At 53.9% G+C, this 27922-nt stretch overlaps 1 protein-coding gene across 3 annotated transcripts; it reads left to right on the plus strand.

The window, feature by feature from the left end:
- The first annotated feature begins 2207 nt into the window (after positions 1 to 2207).
- On the plus strand, positions 2208 to 27757 carry TMEM8B (transmembrane protein 8B). Of its 3 annotated transcripts, none has more exons than XM_082241896.1 (13): positions 2208 to 2313; positions 8002 to 8191; positions 11065 to 11272; positions 12832 to 12965; positions 13991 to 14262; positions 15498 to 15838; positions 18177 to 18273; positions 18445 to 18568; positions 19296 to 19438; positions 20116 to 20294; positions 22858 to 23004; positions 25290 to 25406; positions 27311 to 27757. In XM_082241896.1, exons 1-13 carry the CDS (start codon positions 2238 to 2240, stop codon positions 27653 to 27655), a joined length of 2373 nt encoding a protein of 790 aa, XP_082098022.1. In that variant the 5' UTR covers positions 2208 to 2237; the 3' UTR covers positions 27656 to 27757. The 3 variants fall into 3 exon arrangements, with proteins under 3 accessions (XP_082098022.1, XP_082098023.1, XP_082098024.1); XM_082241897.1 differs by having other exon boundaries at positions 8005 to 8191; XM_082241898.1 differs by lacking the exons at positions 2208 to 2313; positions 11065 to 11272 and having other exon boundaries at positions 8101 to 8191.
- The last annotated feature ends 165 nt before the right edge of the window (positions 27758 to 27922 follow it).

Below are 27922 nucleotides of genomic sequence, written 5' to 3' on the forward strand. Positions count from 1 at the left end.
CATGTCAAAAGAATCTATTCTTTTGATCCACGAGTTTGGTGGATCAGGGGAATGCTGTGCATGTAGTGTATCTTAGGCTTTTGACAAAGTCCCCCATGATATTCTTGCAGAGAAGCCAGTAAAACGTGGGTTGAACGAACTGTTAGGTGGATTTGTGGCTGGTTGACTGACTGAAACCAAAGGGCTCATTAATGGTTCCTCATCACCCTGGGGGAAAGTGACAAGGGGGGGGGGGTGACGCAGGGTTGTGTCCTGGGCCTGTTGCTGTTCAACGTCTTTATAAACAACTTGGATGAAGGAATTGAGGGGATGCTCATCCAATTTACAGATGACACCAAACTGGGAGGACAACTTAAGAGGTTGTGGACGCTCTTTCATTGGTGGTTTTTAAGCAGAGGCTGGATGGACACCTGTCAGGGATGCTTGAGTTGAGATTCCTGCATTGCGGGGGGGTGGGCTAGGTGATCCCGGGGGTCCCTTCCAACTCTATGGAGAAAAATGGATAGAGAAAAATGTTTCTTCCTCTTTCATAACACTAGAGCTCAATGCGGTTCAATGTTGGAAGATTCAGGAGAAATACAGTGGCACCTCGGGTTACATACGCTTCAGGTTGCAGACTCCGCTAACCCAGAAATATTACCTCGGGTTAAGAACTTTGCTTCAGGATGAGAACAGAAATCGCATGGCAGCAGCAGGAGGCCCCATTAGCTAAAGTGGTGCTTCAGGTTAAGAACAGTTTCAGGTTAAGAACGGACCTCCGGAACCAATTAAGTTCTTAACCCAAGGTATCACTGTAAAAGAAAGTACTTTTCCATGCAGCACATAGTTAAACGTGGAACTCCCTCCCACAGAAAGCAAGGCTAGCCAACAACCTGAACAGCTTTCAAAGAGGATTAGATAAATTCATGGAGAAGAGGACTGTTCCCACAAGGGCTCTGTTCTGCCTCAGAAGTTGGAGACAGCAATGCATCTGAAGGCCACTGGCTGGACACCAGAGGAGGGCAGAGGGCCTTGTGCTCGGATCCTGCTGCTGGATCCCGCAGGCATCTGGCTGGTCAAGGGGAGAACAGGAGGCTGGACTAGATGGGCTGTGGATCCTGCAGGCTTTCCTTCCAAACACAGCGACTGTCACAGCTCAGCAGGAGACCTTCAAGAAGACCCTTTTCGGCTACTTGAGCAGGATGGTACCCACGCCAAAGGATACTTCACAAGTTACTTTTGTTCGCGCGCGTGTTTCTTTCGGGAGCGTGGAGGGGGCGCGCAGGAAGAAACCATGCACGGAGGAACTCCGCGCGCCTGCCGTGGCCGGTCGCGCGCTCGACCCCAGCCCGGCCTCTGCCTCTCTGCCACTCGGGACTCCGCTCCTCCCTGCCAGGTCTCTGCAGCTGCCGGTGTCTCAGCCGGCCAAGTGAGGCAATGCTCCCTGGGGGGGGGGGAGGGTCACACCCAGACGGGGCTGTGCAGCTGCTTAAGTCATCCCCGCGAGTCTGGGAATTCAGTTGCCTCTTGCTGAGCTGGAAGCAGGGAAGCGAAAGCGTGGAATGGACGTGCGTGGAGGGGGTGTCTGTGCGTCAAGCTCCACATACTCCCCTGCAATTGTCTCGCGTGGGGGGCGGGGAGGAACCAGTCCAGTTGTTTTGCGGAGGCCGGACCAACCCATCCCCCCCTTCTTCAACGTTCATCCTCTGCTTGGGCAGGACACTCTGGTTTTGGGGTAGCGACCCGGTCAAGGGAGGGAATGCCCTCCTGCTCCTTCTGTGGAGCTGGAAGATGGTGGGGAAGCCCAGACTCCCCGGTGGGCCCAGCAGACCCTGTCTCTGGCGCAGGGGGGAGGAGGGCTTGGCGGCGCACCCCCAGAGCCCTCTCAGAGTCTCTCCCTTGCACTACGAAGGCACCCGGAACGCCCCCCCCCGAACTTCCCCCAGCCGGGCAGCTCCTCCAGGCGCCCTCCTCCTCCTCCTCCTCTTCCAGCATCTGGCAGGTCTCTGGTCCGGAGGCGGCCGGCGCTGCAGAGCGGCGAGTGACGGGCAGCTCGGCCGGCCAATGGGCCGTGGCCTCCCCAGGCAGCCTCGTGCGCTGGGCCAATGGGGGACGCGCGGAGGCTCCGGGCGGCAGCTGAGCCTGACGTCATGGCTGCTGCTGCTGCTGTTGCTGGAGCGCGGCAGCCCCAGCGTCCACCAGGCGGGCGGGGAGGCGGCGGCGGCGGCGGCTCGGCTCGGCTCGGCTCCGGGCGCAGCATGGGCCGCGCGGCTCTCGGGCGGCTCCAGCTGCTGCTCCAGCTGCTCGCCTGGCTCAGCTTGGGACGCCCGGCCGGTGAGTGGGGAGGGGGGAGCCCGGGGGGGGGAGTCTCGGGCCCAGCGCCGCCCCCGCGGGAAGAGAAACGGGCGCGGCGGCCGGGAGCTGTCCGGGCGCGGCGTGGTGCTGAAGGCCGCGGCGGGGAGGCCCGGCGGGGTGCTGTCCCCCGCCCTGGTGCTGAAAGGGGGGAGGGGGCGGCCGGGAACTGGAGCTGGCGCTGCCTTCCAGCTGGCTGGGGGAGGGGAGGCCGGCGGGCCGGCGGGGAGAGGGTCGCCGCAGCCTGCCCGACCGGCCCCGTTTGCCCTCTACGCGGTAGTTCTCTGGGGAGTTGCTCGCCACTTTCCGACCGCTAAGGATTTACGCCCCTCTCCTAAAAAACAACCCCAAAGGGCTTCGAGATAATCGAGCAGGGAAGCCTCGGAGGTCTCCCTCTGAAGTGTAAACTGGTTACCAGCTGTTCGCGTTTTGTACTGTAATCCGCCCTGTGATCTTCGGATGAAATTTAATGAATAATAATGTTGTTTTCCAGAGTAAAACAAGTGGGCAGATGCGCGCGCGCGCGCCAGGTCTCTGCCCTGAGGACATTACAGTGAGGGGAGCGATGCAAAGACCCTCCACGGGTCGGAAGAAGGGAGGGGGCAGCGGTCGAAGGATGTGCGGGGGGAGCCCCGGTCGCCCCGGGGGCTTAAGCTTCCCTTTCGCCTGATGCGCGGGTCACACGGGCCAGGTGGACTTTGGGAAGAGATTTACAGGCACGCGCCTTGTCCTCCTCCGAGCCGCCTCTCAGTATCATCGCTTCTCTCTCCCCCGCGCACAGAGTCCCCTTTGTCTGTAGCCTCGGTGGCCCCTTCCTGTCCTCTCCGTCTAAATTCAATCACGGGAATAAATTACCCGTCATTACGTTGCTGGTTAAATAAACCACGAGGGCTCTCCCCCGGCGCTCTCATTGCCTCTTCCTCTCCTGGCTCCCAACTGGGGAACTGCCGCCTCCGCTGCTTTCGCTGGCCCAGTTCCCACTCTCCCCGCCCGCTCTTACTCCCCTCCCTCGCTAAATAGGAGGTCATGCGCGCGCGCGGGGGGGGGGGCACATTTGCCATTTTTAATGGACACCCTCCTGCCTGGGTCTTGCCCGCCGATCGTTCTCTGGAGCCGGCGGCGTCCGTGGCTTGCCGGGCTTCATAACTCCGGGCGTAGATTTAGTGATACTGTCACTAACATCCCAGGACATTTAATTACCTGGTAATTGATGGCTTTCAGCAAGAATAATGAGATCATTTTCATGGAGAGGGAAATGGCTGGCAGAATATTATATGTGCTCCCTTGAACTTACAAAAAAGTATTTTATGGCGGAGGCTGACAGCACTTAGCCTGATTTACAGCCTGGGCCCTGCGCGATGCGCGGGCTTTGTTCGGAGGGAAGCACCGCGCTCCCCGGGCAGTGGGCATCCAGCTGGAGCCTCCTCCTCTGTTTACATGCATGCGCTTCCCAACACGCCTCGCCAAGGACGTGCCTGGGGGGGGGGCTTCCGCTCCTTTGCTCCTGCAAAGCCCCCGGCTGGGCTGTCTTCTCCGCGCCCCCGGGAGGCTCCGGAGTCTGGGCAGCTCCTGCTGGGATTTCCCATTAAGGCCGCTCGCCTGCAGGCTCGGAGGGGATCGCCCTCATTAAGGCATCTCCTCTTTGTCTTCTCTGGAGACTTGGAATGCGCACGTCGCCGCTCTCCGCTCGCTCTCAGCTAGAAGGTGGAGTGTGCCTTTGCCCAGCAAATGCCAGGGGGAAGAAAGGGATTGCCAGCATCGTGCCCGTGAGGTAGTTCAGAAGCCATCCTGTGATCTCCTTTCCCCAAATCTGGGTACCCTAAAGGCAGCAGACGGTCTCAGGAGAGGTCGCTAGATTCAGATGCCATGCCATTGCAAAGGGGCTCCAGGCTCGCTTGTTTGTTATATAAAATCACCTAGGTACACTGTGCTTCACAGAGAAGGGAGGGGTGGCTAGGAAGCTGCCAAACCAGGCCCTCGGTCTAGCCAGCTTAGTGCTGTTGGCACTGCCTGGCAGTGACTCTCTGGGGTTTGCCCAGCCCTACCTGAGGAAGCGGCTGCTGGGAATTGGCACACCCTTGGCCATTGAACTGAGGCAGCTATGCCCAGCCTCAGGCCCTCCTGCTGCCTTGGACCAAAACTTGCACAGTTCTTTTCTCTTCATGCGGCTCAGTGTGGTGCCTTCCATAGTTCTAGTTACAGGTAGGTAGCCGTGTCGGTCTGCCGTAGTCGGGGGGGGGGGATTAAAAACTCCTTCCAGTAGCACCTTAGAGACCAACTAAGTTTGTTATTGGTATGAGCTTTCGTGTGCATCTGAAGAAGTGTGCCTGCACACGAAAGCTCATGCCAGTAACAAACTTAGTTGGTCTCTAAGGTGCTACTGGAAGGAGTTTTTTTTTTATTTTGTTTCCACTACGGCAGATCAACACAGCTACCTACCTGTAACTAGTTCTTTTCTGTTGACTCTGCTGGCTGGTGCAGATGGAGGTTCAAAACTCATGGGGAGGAGGAGGGGGAGAAAGTGGCAACGTGTGAGGTTGCTTTGGGTTTTCAGGTTCAGTGTCGCCAGTATGCAGATGACACCAAGCTTACTCTCCCCCTCCTTTCCATCTAAACTGAAGGAATTTGAACCAAGTTTTGAATCAGCCCCTGATGTTGGGAATAGACTTGAGGAGGGTGAGGCACCTCAGGTTCAATCTAGGCAAGACAGCCAGGTCCTGGCCAGGGAGGAGGGGCTCATCTGGTCAAGGACTTGGTTGCTGGCCGTTTGGGGGAACACCCTGACTGAGCCCTGACTCCAGCAGTGGCCAGGAGTGCTTTTGTGTAGACACCAGATCTGGCCAGATTGAGACATTCCTTAGTTACATCTTGCTTGGACTGCTGCAATGCAATCCCCAAAGAACTGTCCAGGAAGAGTGTTCAGAAACTTTGGCTGGTTCAGAGTGAAGCAGCCACACTGTTGGCCAGGCTGGCTATAGGCCACACATGGTGTGTTAAGACACTGCTGTGAAAGCCACCACAATTCCAAATGCTCCCCTGGTCATAGAAGGGCAAGGAACCTGTAGGCAGCTGCACTCTCATATGCTGGAGAGAGAGAGAGAGAATCAGTCTATCCAGGGCAAATAAAAGAAAGTCCTTTTTCATGCAGCAGAGGGTTACACTGTGGAACTCACTTGCCCAGGAGGCTACCAACCTGGAGGGCTTTAAAACAGGATGACACAAATTCATGAAGGAAGGGGGTGTCAGTAACTCCTAGCCAGGATGGCTCTGCTCTGTTCACTACAGTCAGCGGCAGCAAGGCTTCCCAATCTCAGTTGCTGGGAATTTCCGCCCTCCCTTCCCCACAGGTGGGCAGGGCTTGCGGCACCCTGCGGGGCTCACCTGGGCGGGTACCACCCACTTGCTTGAGTGGCAGCATGTAGGTCAAACTCCGGGGACGAGGTCGGTGGAAGGGCATGCTGCGTAAGTTTGCGCTTTTCAGTCCTCTCTCACTGGACCTCATCTGCCTGCATATCCTCAGCCAGGCGGGCTGAGAGGGTGACCTGCCAAGGCCTGTGCCAAGTTTCCCACTTCTGAAGCTCAGTCAAGTTGTGGCCAATCTGAACCCCTACTCTGGTCTCTTGTCTCATCATTTGGGGTAAAGGGGTGGGCACCACAGACAGGGTTTAGTGCGTGTGCCTGCAACTGCAAGAGGGGAGAGTTGCTCTTGTGATCAGAACCTGCTGGCCGCTTTCCTACAGGCACCCACTTGGCTGCTGTGAGAAGAGGGTGCTGGAGAAGCTGGTCAGAGGCAGCAGGCTCTGTGTTTCTTCTTAGGGGCTCCTTGGGCTGCTAATGCATCATAAGCAAAGCTGCCAGTCTTGGCCTCCCCCTTCCTTGCTGCCCACTTGCAGAGAGAAGCAGAGCAGGTTCCCATCCGTCTTCTGCAAAACAAAGGAAGCCGCTCCAGAGCCATGCTGCTTCTCTCTTCCCACACACCAGCCATGGCAGGGGCTCCTCTCTTTGTCAACTGCTGCCTTCTCTCACTTCTGAAGCTGGAGCGTGTTTTTTCCCATCCTCTGCAGAGCAGGAGAGAAATCTCGCTGCTCTGCACAGAATGGCCTTGCAATTTCTTGCTTGTTCCTCCTCCTGCTGGAAATGAGTTAACCTGGGCTGCTCCTACAGGGATGGATCAGGGAGTGCCAGGCAATGCCCACCTGTTAGGCAACAGGTGATCTGTGGAGGCTGTTTGTGGCTGGCTAGGGCAGGAGGTTGACAGAAGGCTCTCTGCTCTGAGGACGGCTGAAGGAAAGTCTCCTTACACTAAGCGGTGTTTGAGTCTTATGTCAATGCTGCACCTTAAAAGCAGAGGGGCCCCTAAGCTGCCTTGCACCCCCTTGCCAGAGGAGCCAGAGTGGAGAGGTGCAGTTTTTGCGCCCTCCCCTGGATCTGTACCCTTGGTGGGAACCAAACTGGCCAACCCCTAGGACCTCAAAGTCCCCTCTCTCTCTCAGCTGGAAGGAGACCTGTTAATCTTCCAAGGAAGAGGGCAGCTTTGGGTGGAGAGTGAGGCGTTGGCACGCCCCCCCAGCATGCTCATGGCTGCGTCTCACACAGGTGCACAAGGGGTGTGGTGGGAGGGGCAGCAGCTGGGAAGGACAAGGTTTGTGTATTAATTAATTTGGGGGGTGAGAGAGATTCTCATTTCTAGCTTTGGTCTGCCATTTGGGGTTGGCCTAGACAGGGGCGTATGGCAGGGGGTGGGTCAATGGGCCTAATTCCTGGCAGGGCTGGAAAAGCTAATGCGTGGGGCTCACTGACTGTTTGCCCCTGTGAGAGATGTCTGGAGAGGGCTGGCCACATGGACAGGGCATTGCAACATAAAGGGGGAGAATTGTTGGGATGGATTTGGAAAGTATAATAGGATATATTATTTATTAACTATCTTTCTGCTTACTCACTTGAGCAAGATTAGAGTCTGGTTTAACAGAGTTAAAAATATACCACCATTTGCAGCGTTAACACGGAAACGTGGGACAAAGCTATGTCACTTTCTACAATTATCCCTCTGAACAAAGTAGCAACACAAAGTCTGCAATGTAAGAATATAAAAATATTGCTGAATCACATAAAGTTGCAGTTGTGAATCAAGCTGAAAATAACAGTGAAATAAGTCAGGCAAAACAGATTTCTAGATGACAAAATATATGGTTTATCAGGCATCAGCAAACTCCGGCCCTCCAGATGTTTAGGACTACAATTCCCATCATCCCTGACCACTGGTCCTGTTAGCTAGGGATGATGGGAATTGTGGTCCCAAACATTTGGAGGGCTGGAATTTGCCTATGCCTGGTTTAGATCAAAGATGGTCTTCTGTGCCCAGGCCCTGTATCCTCTCCCTGTGGCTGCATGACGAGAAAGAAAGAAGCTGTTCCTCAGGTGGCAGAAAGTGATATTCCTGTTGTTTCCCTTCCCACCTGGGCAAGCAGAGGAAGTGGCCTCACAGAGTGCCTGGGACTGTGCAGGAAACTCCATGTGTCTTAATCCTTTGGTCACCTAGCAAACATGGGATTGTGAGTGCTCTGTGCAGACTGGTGGAGAGGGTGGGGGAAGGAAGGGCTACTCTGAGGAGGTGTTCAGTAGCCCAATGCTGATCCAGTGCTGCCACTTCTCTCCTCTCCTCTCTCTCAGAAGGCCTCTTTGTCACCGATTATTTCACCCGGACCCCCCGCAAGCTGAACCCCTTCCGCTCCTTCACCAGCATTGAGCTCTTCCATTTCCGCATCCCAGAGGACACCGTCGTGGCCGTCTGGAACCTCATCACCTTCAAAGAGCAGGGGGGCACCTTTGGGGACCAGTGCCCAGACCGAAGCATCACTGTGTGAGTCAGGGGGAGGAGGGAGGGAGAAAGGGAGGGGACTCCTGCCGCCCCTGTGCCCACAGCTTCACCAGAGTGGGCAGTGCTGGGTTTGGGACAGGATCCCAGCTGCTTCCAGGAGAAAGAGCTGGGTGTTGCCTCTTCATTTTCCATCCTCCTGTGGTGTCTATGTTGCAGTGAGATTGGAGAGGATTCATGAGCCTGAAATCTGTTAGCCAGGCCTGTCCTGCAACGCCATCCCTCCTGAGGTCAGATGGACAGCCAAGTGCTTCCTGATCTCTTGGGGAATGCTCAGAATGGGGCAGACCTAGCGAGGGAACCTTGTACTCTGTGGTGTAGTGAGAGCCAGTGTGGTGCAGTGGTGAAGAGCGGTGGACTCGTAATCTGGTGAACCGGGTTCGCGTCTCCCCTCCTCCACATGCAGCTGCTGGGTGACCTTGGGCCAGTCACACTTCTCTGAAGTCTCTCAGCCCCACTCACCTCACAGAGTGTTTGTTGTGGGGGAGGAAGGGAAAGGAGATTGTTGGCCTCTTTGAGACTCCTTAGGGTAGTGATAAAGTGGGGTATCAAATCCAAACTCTTCTCTGTGTAGTCCAAATTATTGCTCATTTCATTTTATTGAAACATAAAATCGAAGCAGCCTTTCACCTTGGGTCTCAAAGCAGTTTACAATATTTAAGAGACGCACATCAAACTTAGAAATGGCAAAGGTGTGTCAAACGCAGCTGATGACACCTGGTGGGGGCATCTGCCTGGGGAAGGCTGCCCTCATCTCTGATGGTGGAGGCACCTGGAGAAAGGTCTCCGATGAGGCTCTCAATGCACAAATGGGGACAGAATCCTTCAGGCCAAGCTATGGACTGAAAGGTGATTGAGCCTGGCGAAGGACCTGTAGCCAGTGGGGCTGCTGAGGCCCATTCCTTCACGCTGCCCCAGTGAGGATTCTGGGCTTATGACGGGCTGCCCTTCTCCCTCCTCGGGGAAAAGCCAGCAAGAGCCGCACACACGCTCCATGCACTCTTTAAAGGGAGCGCTGAGCAGAGCCTCCCGCCTGCATTTGCTCCATAAGACGCACACACATTACCCCATACTTTTTAGGAGGGGAAAGTGCGTCTTATGGAGCAAAAAATATGGTGCTGTAGATTCCGGCGTATTAGGTGGCTGGGCGTATTAGACAACCCCCCAAATTGGCAGCTGCCAATTTGGGGGGTCGTCTTATACGCTTCAGCAGCTTCGCTGGGCAGCAGCAGTGGGTGGTGGGCTCCGCACCAGGAGTTAGCCGCCCAGCGAAGCCCGCTTAGCATCCCTGGGCAGCTTCACTGGGCGGGTTCCTCCCGGTGTGGAGCAGAGCCTGCTGCCCACTGCAGCCATACCCGGCGTATAAGATGACCCCAGACTTTTCAACCTCTTTTCCGGGGTTAACAAGTTGTCCTATATACCAGAATCTACGGATATTATGGATAGCTATGTCAAGGAGATTTCTGCTGAGGAGAAGTCCCAGCTGTCTCACCACGTCTCTGCAGCAGGAGGCGGGGGAAAGGACCTGGGCCCCTGAAGCTCCCTTGGGCCTCTTCGGTGGTCATGGCTCCCCCCAAAGAGGTGGCTCTGGTGGGCATCTCCAGCCAGGCTCAGAGGGTGGAAGAGGCATTGGCCACGTGGACCATCTGTTGCCTGGAATGTTTCCTGAGTTTTCCAGATAGGGAACTGTCTTCCGCATGAGTCATCTTCCTGCTCCTTCCCTTCCAAGCCGCACACACAGAGACGTGAGCACAAACACACAAACACACACACACAAACACACAGACCACGACGCTGAAGATCAATATTAATAACCCAGCACTGAAATGAAATTTCGAAAGAATAAGGGGAAGGAAGAAGCGATGGTTGCTTCTCCAAGGCAACCGGAGTGCTCCCCTCCCCCTCCCATCGCCATCTGCTTCCCCGCAGGAGAAAATGGGGAACGAGGATGGAAAATCACTTCCTGCCAAGTCCCCAGCAAGCCTGGGGGAGAAGAAACCAGCCCCCCTCTCTGGCCGGAGGGTCCCACTCCTCCCTCCCACAGGGGCTCACGGTGGGGGAAGCCGGGCCAGGCCAGGGGGGGGGCAGGGGAGATTGATGCATGGCAATGGGGGGGGACACAGGGTGGCCCACCTGTCACACTTTTGTCAGGCAAACCTGCAGCAGAGGTTCTGCAGCCCCCCCCCCATGTTGAAGGAGGTGGGACAGAGAGAGGAGTGAGCTTCCACAACATTTCCCAAACTATTCCAGACATGGGGGAGCATGAATGCCCCCAAACACTCTCTTTGCCCCCAGCAGCCCTGATGGCCTGAAGCTTGGCTGGAGGTGTTGATGGCATGGCAAGCAGGCAAGCATCTGTTTGTGGGATGGAAAGAAGCGGGGGGGGGGGGAGATGGACTGTACTTCCCTCAGACTAGATTGGCCATAGGGAGGGCTGTCAAGGGGGCCATGGCCGGCTTGGAGACTCTGTCCTGGGAGGACTCTGCTCAGGATACACTGGGGATAGATTTCCCCAACTCAAAAGAGAGGTTTAGGAACGCCAAGGTTGCAGGTTCGATTCCCCAAATGGGACAGCTGCATCTTCCTGCCTTGCAGGGGGTTGGACTAGATGATCCTCGGGATCCCTTCCCACTCTAGGATTCCAGGAGTCTATGACTCAATCACCCCTCATTTGAGCTTGGCATGTGTTGCTGTTGCTGTTTCGTAGCTTGCTGGCTTGGGCACAGGATGGAATAAATCAATAAAGACACCCACCCACCCCCTATTTTCTCCATTTCCCCCCTCCCTCTGAATTCCCCCCCCTCTCTCTCTCACGCACACTGGCTCTGCTGCTCACCTTCCCCCTCTTTCTTTGGCAGGTACTTCCGCTCTGGGGCGCCCCCCGTCATCAACCCTCTGCGCACCCACTTCCCCCGGGACACAGCTGTGCCAGGCTCCTTTGCCCTGACGCTCACCTGGACGCTGCCCAACAGGACCACGGGCGTCTTCAACATCACCAGCCCCCTGCCTGGGGACTGGTTCCTGGCTGCCCACCTGCCCAAAGAGCAGGGCAAGATCTCCGTCAAGGTGAGGAAGACGCTCAGCCTCTCGGCTGGCCAGCCAGGGCTGGGCTGGGGAAGGGCCACAGAGCTTCCTGACCTGGGTGGCTGCCTCACCTTGCCTCATGGGTGGGCCGGCCCTAGGTGAGGATGACGCCTTCATTATTGTTTGCAAAATAGTTTTTATTAAGGCTTTTCCTTCAGTTAAGAGAGTCTCTTGACTAGGGCTGGGGAAGACCTGAAGCAGTGAGATGGGGCAAGCAGTCAAGGTGAAAAGCCCTGGGCTGTGAGGACAGGTGGTCTCATAGAGTTGGAAGGGACACCGAGGGGTCATCTAGTCCAACCCCCTGGATGCAGGCATCTCAACTCAAGCATCTGGAACGTGTCCAGAGGAGGGCAACCAAAATGGTCAAAGGCCTGGAAACGATGCCTTATGAGGAACGGCTAAGGGAGCTGGGCATGTTTAGCCTGGAGAAGAGGAGGTTAAGGGGTGATATGATAGCCATGTTCCAATATATAAAAGGATGTCACATAGAGGAGGGAGAAAGGTTGTTTTCTGCTGCTCCAGAGAAGCGGACACGGAGCAATGGATCCAAACTACAAGAAAGAAGATTCCACCTAAACATTAGGAAGAACTTCCTGACAGTAAGAGCTGTTTGACAGTGGAATTTGCTGCCCAGGAGTGTGGTGGAGTCTCCTACTTTGGAGGTCTTTAAGCAGAGGCTTGACAACCATATGTCAGGAGTGCTCTGATGGTGTTTCCTGCTTGGCAGGGGGTTGGACTCGATGGCCCTTGGGGTCTCTTCCAACTCTATGATTCTATGATTCTATGATTCTATGATCCCTGACAGACGGCCATCCAAGCTTGGCTTGAAACCTCTAAGGAAGGAGCGCCCATGAGCTCCAAGGGAATCTGGCCCAGCGCAAGGCAGCTCATCTTGGCTCGACTCTTGGGGGTGAATGCCAGCAGCCCAGCCCCACTCACAACCTCCAGCCCCCTCTCTGGCCACTCCTTGCCTTCAGCCCCAGCCCCTCTACAACCAAGCACCCAACGTCTTAGGTATAGGGCTTCCACCTACCCACTTATTGTATTTCTATATTTTGCTGGAAGCAGCCCAGAGTGTCTGGGGAAGCCCAGCCAGATGGGTAGGTTATAAATAATAAATTATTATTATTATTATTATTATTATTATTATTATTGGCACAGGAGGTTTAGGGAGGGGGGCAATTGGTGCAGCCCTGTGGAAATCTGAAGTGGGGCCTAGAGGGTGGTGGGGAAAGGGGGTTGCCAGGGCACAGCCCTGCTTGCCCTCTTTGCAGACCACAAGGATGGTAGAAAAGTTGGAAGAGGCACAAAGGGTCATCTAGTCCAGCCCCAGGAATCACAGGCTTGGGGGGGGCAGGAATGCTGTGCTGCTGTGATTGGGCAGTCTATAGCTTGCTGGGGGTGGGGTGCCTGGCTGCCAGCTTGGTGTCATCCTGGCAACTGTGTGGGTCCTCCTGAAAGTTCTGGTGGTGAATCTGGGCCCCTCGCCCGACTGAGGGTGCTGGGGGTCCCCCTTCTAACTGTGCCCCCCCCGCCAACAGGGCCTTGCTGAGGACTGCCAGTACCTCTTCCAGCCCCAGCTCATCGTTCAGCGCCTGGTGGGGATTGGGGTGCTGTACCCCGGCTATGTGACGGAGCACGTCCTCTCCCCCCACAACCGCTCCCTGCTGTACAAGTGAGTGCGCAAAGGAGACAGCGCCCCAGATGCCCTGCCCCTGCTTGTAGGGAAGAGGAGGGGGGGGAAATGCTAGCAGGGTCCCCAGGGGAAGAGCGACTTGATTTGCATAATTAATCATGCTAAAGGGGCACCTATGGGAAGAATAAGCTCCTTTGCATAGTTAATAAGGCCAGAGGGACACCTATGGGAAGAGTGACTTAATTTGCATAATTGATAATGCTAGAGGGGCATATACACAAAGAGTGACCCCATTTGCATAATGAATAATGCTAGAGGTGCATCTGCATGAAGAGTGACCTCATTTGCATAATTAATCCTGCTGTGGGACACCTACAGGAAGACTTGCTTGATTCTCATAATCAATGAATGCCGGTCCCAGCCTTCCTGCTGGATTCAACCTTTCCTTTCCTTGGAAGTCCGCATGGCAAAGAGGAAGGGGTGATGAGGGTCCTGAGGTGCCCCCCCCCCAGTAATCCTGCCCCACCCAACACTCAACACTTTGCAGTCTCAAGGGCTGGAACTGCATCCCTAAAGAAAAGCCAAGGGTCTCCTTAGTTGCCCCCTAGTTCTTCCCCAAGCCCCACCTTTCCTTGCCCAGTAGGAGGGGGCCAGTGCCAGACACATGGCAATGGAGAAATGCCCCCCCCCCATTCTGGCCAGACTGGCCCTTGACTCTTCCTTCCTCCCTGGGAGTGGGCCAGCAGCTTCCTGCACCGAAAGCTGGCGTAACCAGCCCCTGGTGCGCACCCAGCAGTCTGTTCTTCGCCCCTCTGCATCTGTCACCTGAGGCAGCCACCTCACATGGCCTCCTGGTAGGGCTGGCCCCCTGCAGGCAGCCTGGGATGAGCTCCTCCTGGCTCAGAGCCCCCACCTCCTCCCCCCAGGAATGAGTCCTGGGGCTCAAAGGCACTTTGCTTCTCTCTGAAGGGAGAGCCAGGGCTGACGGGCAGGGTGGGAGCCCTTTAGATCCTTGGATCAATCAATCAACCAACCAACCCATCTCCTCCTCATGCCTTCTCCAGGGTCTTCATCCCAAGCTACACATCCCGGGTGCTGGTGCAGCTGAGGAATTGCCACGGCGCCAACCAGAGCGGGGAGGGCTGCCCGCTGTGGCTAAAAGTGCGCGGCAAGGCGCCCCCCCTGCACAACTCCACCGCCGTGGACTGCCGGGGGCGCCCCACCTGCCGCCTGGCCCTGGACCTCCCCTTCTGGCAGAACTGGTACTACATCCTGGTGGAGAAGTACCTGGGAGTGGCCACCAACGTCAACTTCCAGCTGGTGGTGCAGCTGAAGGGTGAGCGAGGGGCTGGGCTGGGTGGCTGTGGGGTGGGAGGAACTGGGGCAGGATCGGCAGAGCAGGCGGGCGGGGGGCATCTACAAAGGCCTCCTGGGAATCTGCAAGCGGACGAGGAACAAGGCAAGCTACAGAGAGGCTCCTTCAATCCTCAGCTAAGGAAGAATCAGGGGCTGGGTGAGGAGGAGGACCGCCCAGGAGGGTGCAAATAACATTTACTCAGAATACTCAAAACAAAATAAAATAATTAAAATAATAATAATCTTAAAAATTCCTTCCAGTAGCACCTTAGAGACCAACTAAGTTAGTTATTGGCATGAGCTATCATGTGCATGCACACTTCTTCATGCCAATACAGTGGTACCTCAGGTTGCATACGCTTCAGGTCACAGACTCCACTAACCCAGAAATATGACCTTGGGTTAAGAACTTTGCTTCAGGATGAGAACAGAAATCATGCTCCGGCGGCACAGCTAAAGTGGTGCTTCGGGTTAAGAACAGTTTCAGGTTAAGAACGGACCTCCGGAACGAATTAAGTACTTAATCCGAGGTACCACTGTAACTAACTTAGTTCATCTCAAAGGTGCTACTGGAAGGAATTTTTTATTTTATATTTTATTTTATTTTAATTATTTTGTTTTGTTTCAACTACGGCAAACCAACACGGCTACCTACCTGTAATCAGAATACTCTGATATAGCAGCTTTGCTCAGACAGGCTTGCAATGGTACCATAATTTGGGTACAAAGGCATCCTTAAGTCTAGCTTGAATTGGAACTCAGACTTAGCAGATGTCCTCACATTTCTGGCTTGGTGGTGAAGAGACGAGGGGAAGACCTTGCAGGTAAGCAGAATATCCACAGCTGCGTGCCTGTCAGGGCGCAGTGGGAGTCTCTCTCACAGAGTTCCCCCTTGCAAACTTACAGGAAAACTCCATGAGCTTCAGCTCCTATCATGCGCCTGTCTAGCAAAACATGGATTGCTGGTTTGACTGCAGATGGGCGGGTATAAATTTTAAATTATTATTATAATATTATTATTACATTGCAATAATACCATTACACATCACCACAATCTCCAAGCGGTGCAAGGCTGTGGGGGGTTCCTGGCGCTTGCCCAGCGTGGGTTCAGAGCCTGGGAGGTCTGGGAGCCAAGGGAGGGGGCAGGGGTGAGGGGGCCCTGCCAGCACCTGTCCCCTGACCTGCCCCCCTTCTCCTCCTTCCTCCCCCCCCCAGACTGCTCTCGGACTGGCCTGGTTCGCGCCCTCTTCCAGCTGCCTGGCTCCAGCCTGAACATGCCCCACTCCTTTGGCTCCATGGGGGGGCTGCCCCTGGCAGAGGTCCTGCCCCCCTCTGAGCTCAACAGCACCCACCGCCCGGGGCCAGCGGCCAGCGAGTCCTGCCGGCCCATCCGCCCCACCCTGCGCAACGAGCTGGACACCTTCTCCGTCCACTTCTACATCTTCTTTGGCCCCAACGTCTCGGTGCCCCCCGACCGACCGGCCGTCTTTGCCATCCACCTCCTGCCCATCCTGGACAGCGGAGGAGCCCTCAACCTGGAGCTCAGGCTGAATGTGGTGAGTCTCCAGGCGGGGCGTGGGGTGGGGGGCTCAGATTGTGGGACCTCAGAGTGGGCAGGGGGCAAGGGAAGCGCTGGCAAGGGAGTGGGGAGCTCAGGCCTGTGGGGCCCCCGCTGGAGTGTGGGGTGCTGAGGCTGAACATGGAATTCGATCCCAGTCATGGCCCCAACCCCAAAGGCTTTAAATGAGACAAATCCATGGAGGAGGGTGTTGTATACAAAATCTGCCCTTTTTCCCTTATGGAGTGTCCAAGAGCCCATATAGAGTCCTTACATAGGTTCCCTATTGGTAGGAGAGAATAACAGAGGCCAACCAGAGAATATTGAGGAGCAAAGCAGCTAGTAAGCTTGATCTTTATTGATCTGTTGCAACAGGGTGCTCCCCTCACACGCAGGAGGGAGGAGGAACCCAGAACAATGGCGCGAAAGGCCTTATATAGACTTTTGAAATTGCCACCCTGTAGATTCAGACATCCCCAGAAACATCATACATATATCACAGAAAAGGCTGCCTAAAACAGAAATTTGAATGTTGTTTTTCCTGTTTGCCAGGTTATCTGATTGCCTTTCCTGATTGTCTTTCCTGATTGTCCCCCATTAAAATGCTGGTTATTCAATTCCTGAGACAATGGGAAGGCTCCCTGACCCCCCCCCCCCCGCTCCTTGCAGGGAAAACATTTGGTCAGTTTGGGAATCAAAATGGTTCCAGGTCGGTCTTCCTGTGCTGATCTATGTATGTGCTTGGTTGGTACCCTTATAAACATTGAACATATATCTAAGAGCTCAACATTCCTATCACAAGGGGAGGGCGCTCGATGGCTTTGTTATAGGAATTCTAAGGTCTTATATATATAAAATAAATGTTTATAAATGTACAAACACATACATAAGTATATAAACCGTGTGTCTGAAATAGTACAGGAGAACAATCCTGAAGCCATTTTGACTCTCCCAAATGGACTTCAAATATTTCTCTGCAAGGAGGAAGGAGAAGGAGATAGCTTTCCAAAGGTCTGTGGACCGTAGGGGTTGCTTACACCTCCCTTTTCGGATACAGCCTGGCAAGTATCTGTTCAGCTGAGCACACTCTCAATATGCGTAAGAGATTCAGGAACTAAGGATCTACCATCTCCAAGGAATGGCCAGACTACCCAGAAAAGGCAACTAAGTAAGGCCTTATCAGGTATCCTGGCAGACAGGAGAGAAGCAACACTCTCAAATTTCTGCTGGAGACAGCCTCCTCCTGTGATATATGGATGGTGCTTTTGGGGGGTGGTCTTGGGCTACAGGGTGGGCAATCTCAAAAGTCTATCTAAGAGCTTGTGCACCGTTGTTCTGGGTTCCTCTCCTCCCTCCCTGCGTGGGGGACCCTGTTGTAACAATTCATAAGGACTCTGTACGGGCTCTTGAGTATCCATAAGGGAAAAGGAGCAGTTTTTCTTATAACAGCTACTAGCCATGGTCAGAGGAAGTGATGCTTCTGAATCCCAGGGGCTGGAAACTGCAGGAGGGGGGGGGCCTCTGGTGCTTGAATCCCCCTTGTGGGTTTTTCTCATTGGGGCATCTGGCTGGTCGCAGTGTGAACAGGATTCTGGACTTGATGGGCCACTGGCCTGATCCAGATACAGGGCTCTTCTTTTGTTCTTACTAATAGTCTGATGCGCCAGCTTCAGGAAGGGTTCGTTCCACAATTTTAAATTTTATTTAAAATATATTAAACATCCATCTGTTGTGTCCTAGCTCAAGCGTTCCCAGACCCTGGTCTGTTGATGACGAGGGTCTGTGTCGTCGTCCTCCTCCTCCTCCTCCTCCTCCTCCTCCTCCTCCTCCTCCTTCTTCTTCATCTATTAAATTTGTATACCATCATTCATCCAAAGATCCCAGGGCAGTTCACAACAGAAAAATGCAAAATGAGAATACAAAATACATAATATAAAATCAAAACAGAAACCAGACCTAGAACCCATTCATTCAAGTAGTCTGTGATGCGTCCGCATTAAATACCCACATTGATTTTTTAAATTGTATTTTTATTACTACTTTTCTTTCTTATATTGGATTTAATGTACTAAAATGCAACATAAGAAAGCAGTGAAGCAATGAAAACTGAAATTTTAAAATCACACATCTGGCCCGGCGCATTACAATTTCTACAACAGGCAGAAAAATCTGTGAGTGGTCAACGAAGACCCTCAGCAGTTCACAAGTGGCCCAGGGTAAGTGTGGGTGGGTTTGGGACACCACCCTGCCCCCCCATGGAAGAATGCTTGAGGCAATGAGCTCAACGGCACATTTGACAACTCAGTAAGACCAGAGGCTGCTGTCTCTTTCCACAGTCCTCTCTGCGAGGGGAGAACGCCACTGTTTTCGCCTGCCTGAATCATGAGGTCCCGTTGGCGTCTGAAGAGAACTCCTCAGTCACCTGCGAGACAGGTAAGGCTCAGGCCAGGTTAGCCTCCCCCCCCCCCGTGGCTTGCCAGGGCTGCTCTCCCTGCAGAGTGAAGGGGAGCAGCCCCTGCCAGGCGGGAAGGTGGGTGGGTGGCCAGCGGGTGACGTTCTGGGCCACCCTTTGGGCTCACCTGCTGCTTTCCTCTCCCTTGGCAGAGCTGCTGGCGGGGTACCTCCTGTCCATCAATGCCACAGCCCCCCTGACCCGCTTGCGGATCCCGTACCCCCAGACTGGGAGCTGGTACCTGAGTCTGCGCTCGCTCTGTGCCGCCGACCGTGGGTGAGGCTGCCAGCAGGAGAGACAATGACCACCCCCTGCCCTCCCCCCAAGGCTCCTTTTCCAGCAGGGGCTGGCTGGAATGGGGGGGTGTTCCTTCCAGGGACACACATGGGGGGGCTTAATCCTACTTCTGAAGCCACTTCTACCCCACCCCAGTGGGATCCGGGTGTGCGTTTGCTGTCATTACAAGCAGAGCTGCCCCACTGCACCCCACTGGGCTTGGGGTTGACACCTGCAAGACGAATAAGACCTGACCCTTGTCTAGGGGGCGGGGTGGGGGGGCCCAGAGGAAGGGGGAGGGTTCTTTCAACACTTTTGCCCTCCCCTTCTTCTGCAACGGCTTTCTCCCATTGGCTTGTTTGTTGCATTTATAGCTTGTTTGTTGCATTTCTCTTTTATTCTCCGGGGGCCTCCCAAGGGCATATAAAATTGTAGAGTTGGGAGGGACCCAGAGGGGTCATCAAGTCCAACCCCCTGCAAAGTGCCCCTCCCACTCATCATTTAATCCTCACACTAGAAGCTGGTGAGGGAGCTGAGGCGGAGAGGCAGCGCCTGGCTCCAAATGCACCCAGTGTGGATTTGAACCCTGTTCTCTCAGGTCCGAACCCAACACTCTAACCTCTACACCACACTGCCTCCCTCCCTTTCAGGCCCCTTCCCACAGGAACCCTGCAGTGCCCCTGATCCCTTGCCCCGTCCTCAGCTGCCTTCCTTCTCCCCCTGCCAGGCTGGAGCCCTGTGGCAATGTGACGGCCGAGGTCTACCTGCGCACTTACCTGTCCCCCTGCATTAACGACTGCGGCCCCTACGGCCAGTGCAAGCTCCTGCGCACCAACAACTACCTGTATGCAGCCTGCGAGTGCAAAGCGGGTGAGTTGCTCCGGGAGTCTGGGTTGCAGAGCAGGGAGCCTGGCCCACCGGCGACCCCAGGGAGGCCGGGCGATGCCACCGTCCTCTCAGAGCAAGCTGCCTTGCTCTGCCCAGTCACCAGAGCCCGGGAGGAAGAGAAGGGGCCACAGCTCAGTGGGGGGTCCCAGGCTCAATCCCTAATGGCAAAACAACAAACAAACAAACCTATGGTCACATAAAGCATAATAAACACATGAGACGTACCGGCTGTGTTCTTAGGTAAATAAAGTATACTATTCCACCTGTCTGTTCATAAGTTCCAAACAATCCACATAAAAGGTTGTTTCAGAATCCTTTCACAGAGTCTAAGACAAGGATTTCCGGAATATTGGCCTTGTTTTGCCATCCTGTAATATCACATATGAGCTTTACCTACTGATGAAGCCCAGACACTATTGCACGGATGGACCTTATGCGTGAACTGACTAGAGAATGATTTGATCCACTGGGTCTTCAGCTTTGTTCGTTTGTTGAACTTTATGAGTTAATTCCGTTGAAATCTGCGATTTGATGAAATGAATGGTATACTTTATTTATGTTATTTACCTAAGAACAATCCCTAATGGCAGCATCTCTTGTTCTGGGTCCCCCCTGTGGCTGCCAGCCCTGACTCCCCCCCCCCTCTCTCTCTCTCTCAGGCTGGAGCGGCTGGGGCTGTACGGACAACACAGCTGCCTTCTCCTATGGCTTCCAACTCCTCTCCACCCTCCTTCTCTGCCTCAGCAACCTCATGTTTGTGCCTCCGGTGGTGATCGCTGTCCGGAGCAACTACATCCTGGAGGCTGCTGTCTACATCTTCACCATGTTCTTCTCCACGGTGAGTGGCAGGAGGCCGGGGGCGGGGGGGGGGTGGTCCAGGCCCCAGAGGTCTTGCCAGGAGCCCCAACAGCGGCATGCAGTGAAATTGGTTGTAGGGGAACAGGTAGTCCCAGAGGCGACAGCCTGTGAAGGTGATTGAGGGGTGTGTGTGTGTGTGTGTCAATCAGAGGATTGCACCTCCTGCCCTAAAGCTGAGCAGAAGCTTCCTGGGTTTGGGGAAGGAGGCACTAGGCTTTAATACTCTAATTTACTGGGAACATTTAGGGGACCAGCCTAGTCCCCCAGGCCACTGACTGCATGACACTGAGCCCCAATGCATTAAAGAGCAATAAAACTTGGGGTACCCCTGCAAAAGGGGTTTCCCAACTCCACCAGGGTCTAGCTCTGCGGGTCCAGAAATCAGTCAGGTTCAAAAAGGAGTCTGCAGCCAAGTTAAAATGAATAAAAACCGCAGCAGTTACACTGGGGGCAAAGCGCAGCGCAGCTCCTGTGCACCTTGTTAAGGAAAAGGTCTGGGTGCAGGTTTGCTCCACTGCCCAGCTCATTGGGGTGCCACTCCCCATGGGTCTCTCCTGGTCAGCGAAAGAAGGAATCTCCTGCCAAGTAAAGAAGCAAACAGCAGTCAGTAGACCGGATCTTTATTTGTTTCAGCAGGGTTCACACACACCTGGAGTAAGAACCCTGAGCATGGGGTTGCCTGAACTTTTAAGACCTCTCCCCATTTCCCATAATACATTCTTCAACAGCATCATTGTGTTATAAGAATTTTAAGGTCTCATATATATATATATATAGAGAGAGAGAGAGAGAGAGAGAAATAAAATGTTCATAAATGTACCAATGTCTGGAGCAGCACAGGAAGACCTTCTTGAAGCCATTTTGACTCCCTGAAACAATTTTGACTCCCAAACTGACCAAATGTTTTCTTTGCAAGGAGGGAGGGGGTGAGGGAACTTTCCCATTGTCTCAGAAGTGGGTAATCACCAGGCAATCAGATACGGCATTATCAGAAAAACCTGCCAGACAGGAAAAACAACAACACTCAAATTTCTGTTGTAGACCACCTTTTCTGTGATGTAGGTATGATGTTTGTGGGGGGTAGTCTTAGGTTTCACCCCTTCTGTGATGTATGCATGATGTATGGAGGGGTGGTCTTGAGCTCCAGGGCAGGGAATTTAAAATGTCTATAGAAGGGCGGGCACACCTTTGTTCGGGGTCCTCCTCCTTTCCTGTGTGGGAGGGCAGCCCCCTGTTGCAACAGTTCAAGAAAGATCAGGCTGCTTTGCTTCTCATTATTCCCTGGTTGGCCTCTGTCATTTTCTCCTACCAAGAGAGAACCCACTTAAAGACTCTATACGGGCTCTTGGATACCCCATAAGGGGAAAGGGCAGGTTTTGTTTACAACAGATGGCGACCATGAAGGGACTTTTGGTTGCCCAGATTCTGGGAGCGAGGAAGGACTGATCCATCACAAATATGTCACAGAGTAGGATGTTTGGCATCTAGAAATATGAGCCCACCCCCACCCCTGTCAATAACTCCAATTTCCAATACCTTTTAAGTACCCTCTTTCCTAAAGAACAATAAACGTTTTTGCACATCCCCCTGGCTGCAAGGCTTTCCTAGGCTTCTCCTTTGAAAGTACCAGGATGCAATCCACCATCCTGATGGGTTTCTGTCTTGATCACCTCCTGCCTCCTATTGTGTGGCTAAGTTCCCACCTTGTGGAGGGGGAAGGAGGGTGTGACCTTATCCTTAAGGGATTATGGAGCCAGGGGAGGAGACCTGGTTTCCCCTCTTCCAGAGGAGTCATTAGCCCTTGGAACCAAGGAAATTGGTCAAGCCATTGAATTTTGGAGATTATTTAATTCTATATTGGATTGTCAGGAGTACGATACATGGTATCTGCTTATTGATGGACTGGTTTTCTGTTGTGTATGTCTGGTGCCTGTGTCAACGGTCATTGTCCTGGCCTTAGAGCCTGTGGTGGGGACTTGGGTTTTTTTGGGAGTTGTTTAAGTGCCCCCTCCATTCCCGGTTTTAACAACCTTCACGGTGCCATAGCTCTCTCCCTTCAGCGGGGCAAGTTCCCTGGCACCTGAGCTGAGCAGTGCAATGCCAGGGCTGCAGTCTCTGCTGCTAATGCAATGCCCTCCCTGGGCCTGCAGCCTTGGCACTGCCAACCTCACCAACAGCTAGTTCTGTCCCTGTCCCTGGGGCGCCTTTCAGCTCTGCAGCCTCATTTTCAAAGCAACGAGAGAAGAGGACTGCTGCCTTCTTGGGGGGCCCTCACAGCTTGCTTTGTGTTCAGCCGCTTCCCAGACACTTTCCTCACTCTCACATGGGGAGCTGGCATTTCCCTTGCGCTTCCCACACTGCCTAACCCCCCCCCCCCGCCTCCGCCTCTGCTCCTCCTGCTCAGTCAGCGCCAGCGCAGACCCCATCAGGGCATCGCAGGCAGTGAGAACAGCAAAGACGCCATGTGCCACCTGAAAGTCCCGCACAGCTTTTGCGTGACAAATGTCAGCTTCTGGTGCCCCTTCCCTCTCCCGTCCCTCCAGTTCTACCACGCCTGTGACCAGCCGGGCATCGTGGTCTTCTGCATCATGGACTACGACGTGCTGCAGTTCTGCGACTTCTTGGGGTCTCTCATGTCCGTCTGGGTCACCGTCATTGCCATGGCCCGCCTCCAGATGGTCATTAAGCAGGTGAGGTGACCAAAGGTGTGGGGAGTCACTAGGTGTGATTCCAGCATCATGAGGGTTGGACTGGATGACTCTTGAGGGTCCCCCTTCAACTCTACAATTCCATGATCTGCAACAAGCTTGGCAAGAAGGACAGGGGAAGGGATTCCTTGCGAGGCCAGTGCCACGCGGGATGCCCACAGTGAGTCACTGGTGTTTGTGGAAGGACCAGTGGGGCCACTTATGTGGCTGGGGGGTGGGGCGCTTCCTTGGAAGAAGAGGGGGGGAGCCTTGTGGGAATGTTCAGGGAGGCAGGAGAGGATATATTGTCTGATTATAGCCATTCCAACTTGTGTTAACAAGTTCCACAATTTAGCAGAGTAACATTCCCCCTTTTAAACTTGCAGTGGATGCGTTTGCTCAGGCTCGCTAAAGCCTCTATAATAACTGTTCTGGTATTTTCCCCTTATTCCCTCATAAAAGATAAGACACGGCACAGTTTTCTATAAAAGTATAAAAAGGTTTCCTCACACATCATTCTGTTCCCAATCGGATCCCAGAAGGCAGACTTAGCTTAGAAAAGTAACATATACCTAGAAACTATATCATAGGAAGACAGTCCCTTTGTCTCCGCTTGGCTAGAGCCTTTGGCTAAGCAGATGTTGCTTCTTCGATGCATGCAGTCAAAGAGGGAGAGATGGCTGCCCTGCCCTGTGCTTTTGTCGTTACCTGCACAGGTGAGGCCACACCCACCTCTAGTCACATGCAGAGGAAGTCTGTCCCAGCCCAGAAGGAAACAGGAAGTTGACCTGCTGGCTGGACAAACATTCCTCCCCCTGTGTAAACATGCTCACTCTAGGAAAGTTGTACTTGACTGCTCTTGTGTTTCACATCCCACAAGCCTCACCAGGAGAGGAGAGGAGGCAGCCAGGGCCTTGGTGGGGGAGAGCCAGGTGCGCTGAGTTGCACCCAACATTTTGGAGGGTGGCATTGCGCACTCATGACATCACATGTATAAGACCCCCCCCCCAGTCTGGCCAGTCCAGCCAGGCTGACTCAGCCCACCATCCCTGCCCCCCACCAGCTGGTAATGGACGCTTCGCCCCACGCATCCCTGGTGGAGATCCTCAGTGGGAAGGGGGGCACATGGAGGGCTCCCAGGCACTTGGCTGGCAGCAGCAGGGCATAGCAGCCCCATCAATATGGGGGGGGGATTCAGCTTAGCGCTCCTGGGGAGAACTTCTGCAAAGCCTGGACAAAGTTGGTGCAGGAGAAAATGGGTTTTACACATGCACAGAAATTAAGTCGCATAGCAAGCAGAACTGCAAGAAGTGGTCCCTTGCTTCTCAGACTTAATCTGTTCTGGAAGTCTGTTCCAAAACCAAAGCGTTCCAAAACCAAGGTGCACTTTCCCATAGAAAGTAAGGCAAAACAGATTAATCCATTCCAGACTTTTAAAAACAACCCCTAAAACAGCATTTTAACATGGATTTTACTTTCTAACAAGACCACTGATCCATAAAATGAAAGCAAGAAGCAATGTACTGTACCATAAAATTAAAAAGACAGTATTGCAGATTATTATTTTTTTCCCCATGTATAAGACTAGTTTTTTCTCTAAAAAATAATGTCAAAAAATAGGGGGCGTCTTATACACGGATAGTGCTGAGGGTGGACTGGTGATTGGTTGTTGCTGCAAAAATAGGGGGCATCTTATACATGGAAAAATACAGCACTCCCCCCCCTTACCTGCACTGATGATAGTCATTGTTTGGATGGGGGGCTTTTATCAATTTCTGCAGTCACACAATCCATCAGTCAGTAGCTGAACTGGGTTCCACACAGTCGCAAAAACAAATTAACCGGAAAAGCCTCAAAAATGAAAACGCAAAATAAATAGCAAAAACAAAAGAGCCAAACTTACTCCATTCTGGAAGTCTGTTTGACTTCTGAAATGTTTGAAAACCAAGGCGCAGCTTCTGATTGGTGCAGCTGCCCCGGAATCAATAGCCGACAGCAGCATCGGATGTCCGGCTTCCAAAAAACGTTAGAAAACCGGAACACTTACTTCTGGGGTTTTGGTGTTTGAGAACCAAGGCATTTGAATACCAAGGCACCTCTGTAATTGAACAGAGCAGAAAGCAACTTCTCAGGCACACAGGGAGAATCCAGTTCAGGACATTCCTCCCCCCATCTTTGGAAGACCTCTCGGCTCCCCCCTCCCAACATGGTTTAACCCTTTCCCTGCCTGTGCATCTTCAGCATCCACACCAAAGGATTCACCCGCCCCCCCTTTCTCCCCTGGGCAGGTGCTGTACCTCCTGGGAGCCATGCTGCTCTCCATGGCCTTGCAGCTGGATCGACACGGGCTCTGGAACCTCCTGGGCCCCAGCCTCTTTGCCTTAGGGATCATGGCCGTCGCCTGGGTGAGTAGGGACTCTTGCCAGAAGGGCTGGGGGCAGGCAGGGCCGCTGGGCAAGGATTTCTGGCTGGCTTACATACCTGGGGTTGTGGCCCCTGAAATCCGGTCCGTCTCTCGTTTGTTTCCATGAATAGAGAACTTATTTGTATGGCACCCAGAGAACGTGTGTCTTACAAATGTCATAAATCAGTAAACGCAGATCCAAGTGGGGTGGAAGCAGCCCAACAGCTCCTCGAAAGATCAGGGGCTCTCCTCTCACCTCTTTCAGCCTGGAATAGGACTGAAATCCTGGAGACCCGATGAGGGAACATGCTGAGTCCGTGAGGAAATGGCTAAGGCTGCCATCTGTGGGAGGGGGCTGCACACAGAACCCCTTTGACCCTCAGCGGGGGCATTGCACAAGGAAACTGATTACTAATGCCCCTAACTGCTGTGGTGCAGAGGTCAGTGATCTTGGGATCACCCCCAAGAATAGCAACTCGGAGTTACCCCAGAGTGTGGCCCGAAGTCACAGGAAGTCACTGCCTTCGAAAGCTCAGCTGTTCTGGGCCTGATCAGCGCCTGGGAACCGCAAGTGCCTTGCCTTGGGTTGAATGAGGAAGGCAGGATGTGGTCTTATGCCAAGCAGGTCAGTGGTCCACCAAGCTCCGTAATGTTTATACCACTCTGGAAGCTACATCGCACCAAGCCAGACTGTTGTCCTAGCTAGCCCACAATGATCTGCTCTGGCCGGCAGCACCTCTCCAAGAATGGAGGAAGCATAGTCTTCCTCATCCCGACCTGCAGATGCCCCCAGGGACTGAACCTGGGATCTACTGCATGCAGTGCATTGAATTGTGGGAATGTTCAGGGTGGCAGGAGATGATATATTGTTTATTAATATCCTTCCTAAATAGCGCTAGCAAGTTCCTTTACTTAGCAGAGTTACATTGCCCCTTTTTATATGCACAGCAGATAGCTGGTTGCAGGCTTGTGTAAGCCTCTCGCTATTATACAATTCAGTCTGTCTCAGACTGAATTGTACGTTCCTGGTAAGTTCCCTTGAATCCCTCTTAAAAGAATAAGGATGCCGCTATCTTATTCAAAGTCAATTAGAGAAGTTTACTTACATCAGTTCACAGCTGGATTCCTGAAGGCAGACTTAGTTACAAATACAGTGGACCCTCCAGATACGAACTTAATTCGTTCTGGGGGGTCTATGTAAATAGAGGCGTGCTTCTGCACATGCGCGCGGGGCGAAACCCGGAAGAATATACTTCTGGGTTTGCCGTGGCCATAACCCGAAGATCCCATATACAGAGGGATACGTAAGTAGAGGTACGACTATATGTACATGTGGATCTACCCCATATGGGGGAATAATCCCAGTTCTTCTGCTAGCTGAGAGCTGGCAGAGCAGTCCTAGCTAGAAGCTAGTCACATGATGAATAAAGTCAAAAAGAGAGAGGTGTGCTGTGTGACTCGTCCTTTTGTTACCTGGACAGGTAAGGTCACGCCCACTTTCTATCACATGCAAAGGAAGGATGCTCCAGCCAGGAGGAAGAGGAAGTTTCGACTGGCTGGACCAAACATTCCCTCGCGTGTCTTCTCTAGCATTGCAAGGAATGTTGTACTTGACTGCTCCCAGTGGATTGCATCCCACATGAACCACTGGAGCTCTTCCCTACAATGGGAGGCACAAGGAAGGAAATGGAGGTTTTCAAGCAGGGGTCAGCTGGCCGTCTGCCCAGGGCTCTTTAGCTCTGATTCCTGCATTGCAAGGGGGTTGGGCTAGATGACCTCTGGGGGTCCCCTTCCAATGCTACAATTCTAGGATCCCAAGGTGGAGGGCATGAGGGAGCCCTTCCTCTCCCCAAACCACCTGGACTTGGGTCGCCTGGTCCTGACACCCCTCTCCTTCCTCCGCAGACGGCACGTAGCATCCGCCGGAGGCACTGCTACCCTCCCACGTGGCAGCGCTGGAGCTTCTACCTGCTGCCCGGAGCGCTGATCGCAGCCTCGGCGGTGCTGCTCTACGCCTTTGTGGAGACGGAGGAGAACTACTTCTACATCCACAGCATCTGGCACATGCTCATCGCCGGCAGCGTGGGCTTCCTGCTGCCCCCCCAGGCCAAACCCGAGTCCCCCGGCCTGGCCGGCCCCCTCCCTCGCCGGAAAGGCTGCGGCTACCAGCTCTGCATCAACGAGCAGGAGGAGCTGGGGCTGGTGGACCCCGGGGCGGGGGCCTCCGTCACCAGCGTCTGCACCAGCTGATGGGGGGCCGCTCTGCCCGGGGAGGGGGGCAGGCGGGCAAGCGTCCCTCTCCCGGGGCCCCATGGCCAGAGACACGCCCACCTGCCTGGACGCTTGCGCCCAGACCCACCTCACCAGTAACATTCCAAGGTTCCTCCATGGGATGCCCACCCGGCTGCCTGCAGGGCCGTGGCAGGAAAGGAGGAGGAGTTGCGGCTGCAGAACCACCACGATCCGTGGCAAGGAGCTGAGTCGCCCCCTTGGTGGCTCCAGGGTTGCTGGAAAGAC

The sequence above is a fragment of the Podarcis vaucheri genome, assembly GCF_965113315.1.
Source record: "Podarcis vaucheri genome assembly, chromosome: 11".
Taxonomy (NCBI): domain Eukaryota; kingdom Metazoa; phylum Chordata; class Lepidosauria; order Squamata; family Lacertidae; genus Podarcis; species Podarcis vaucheri.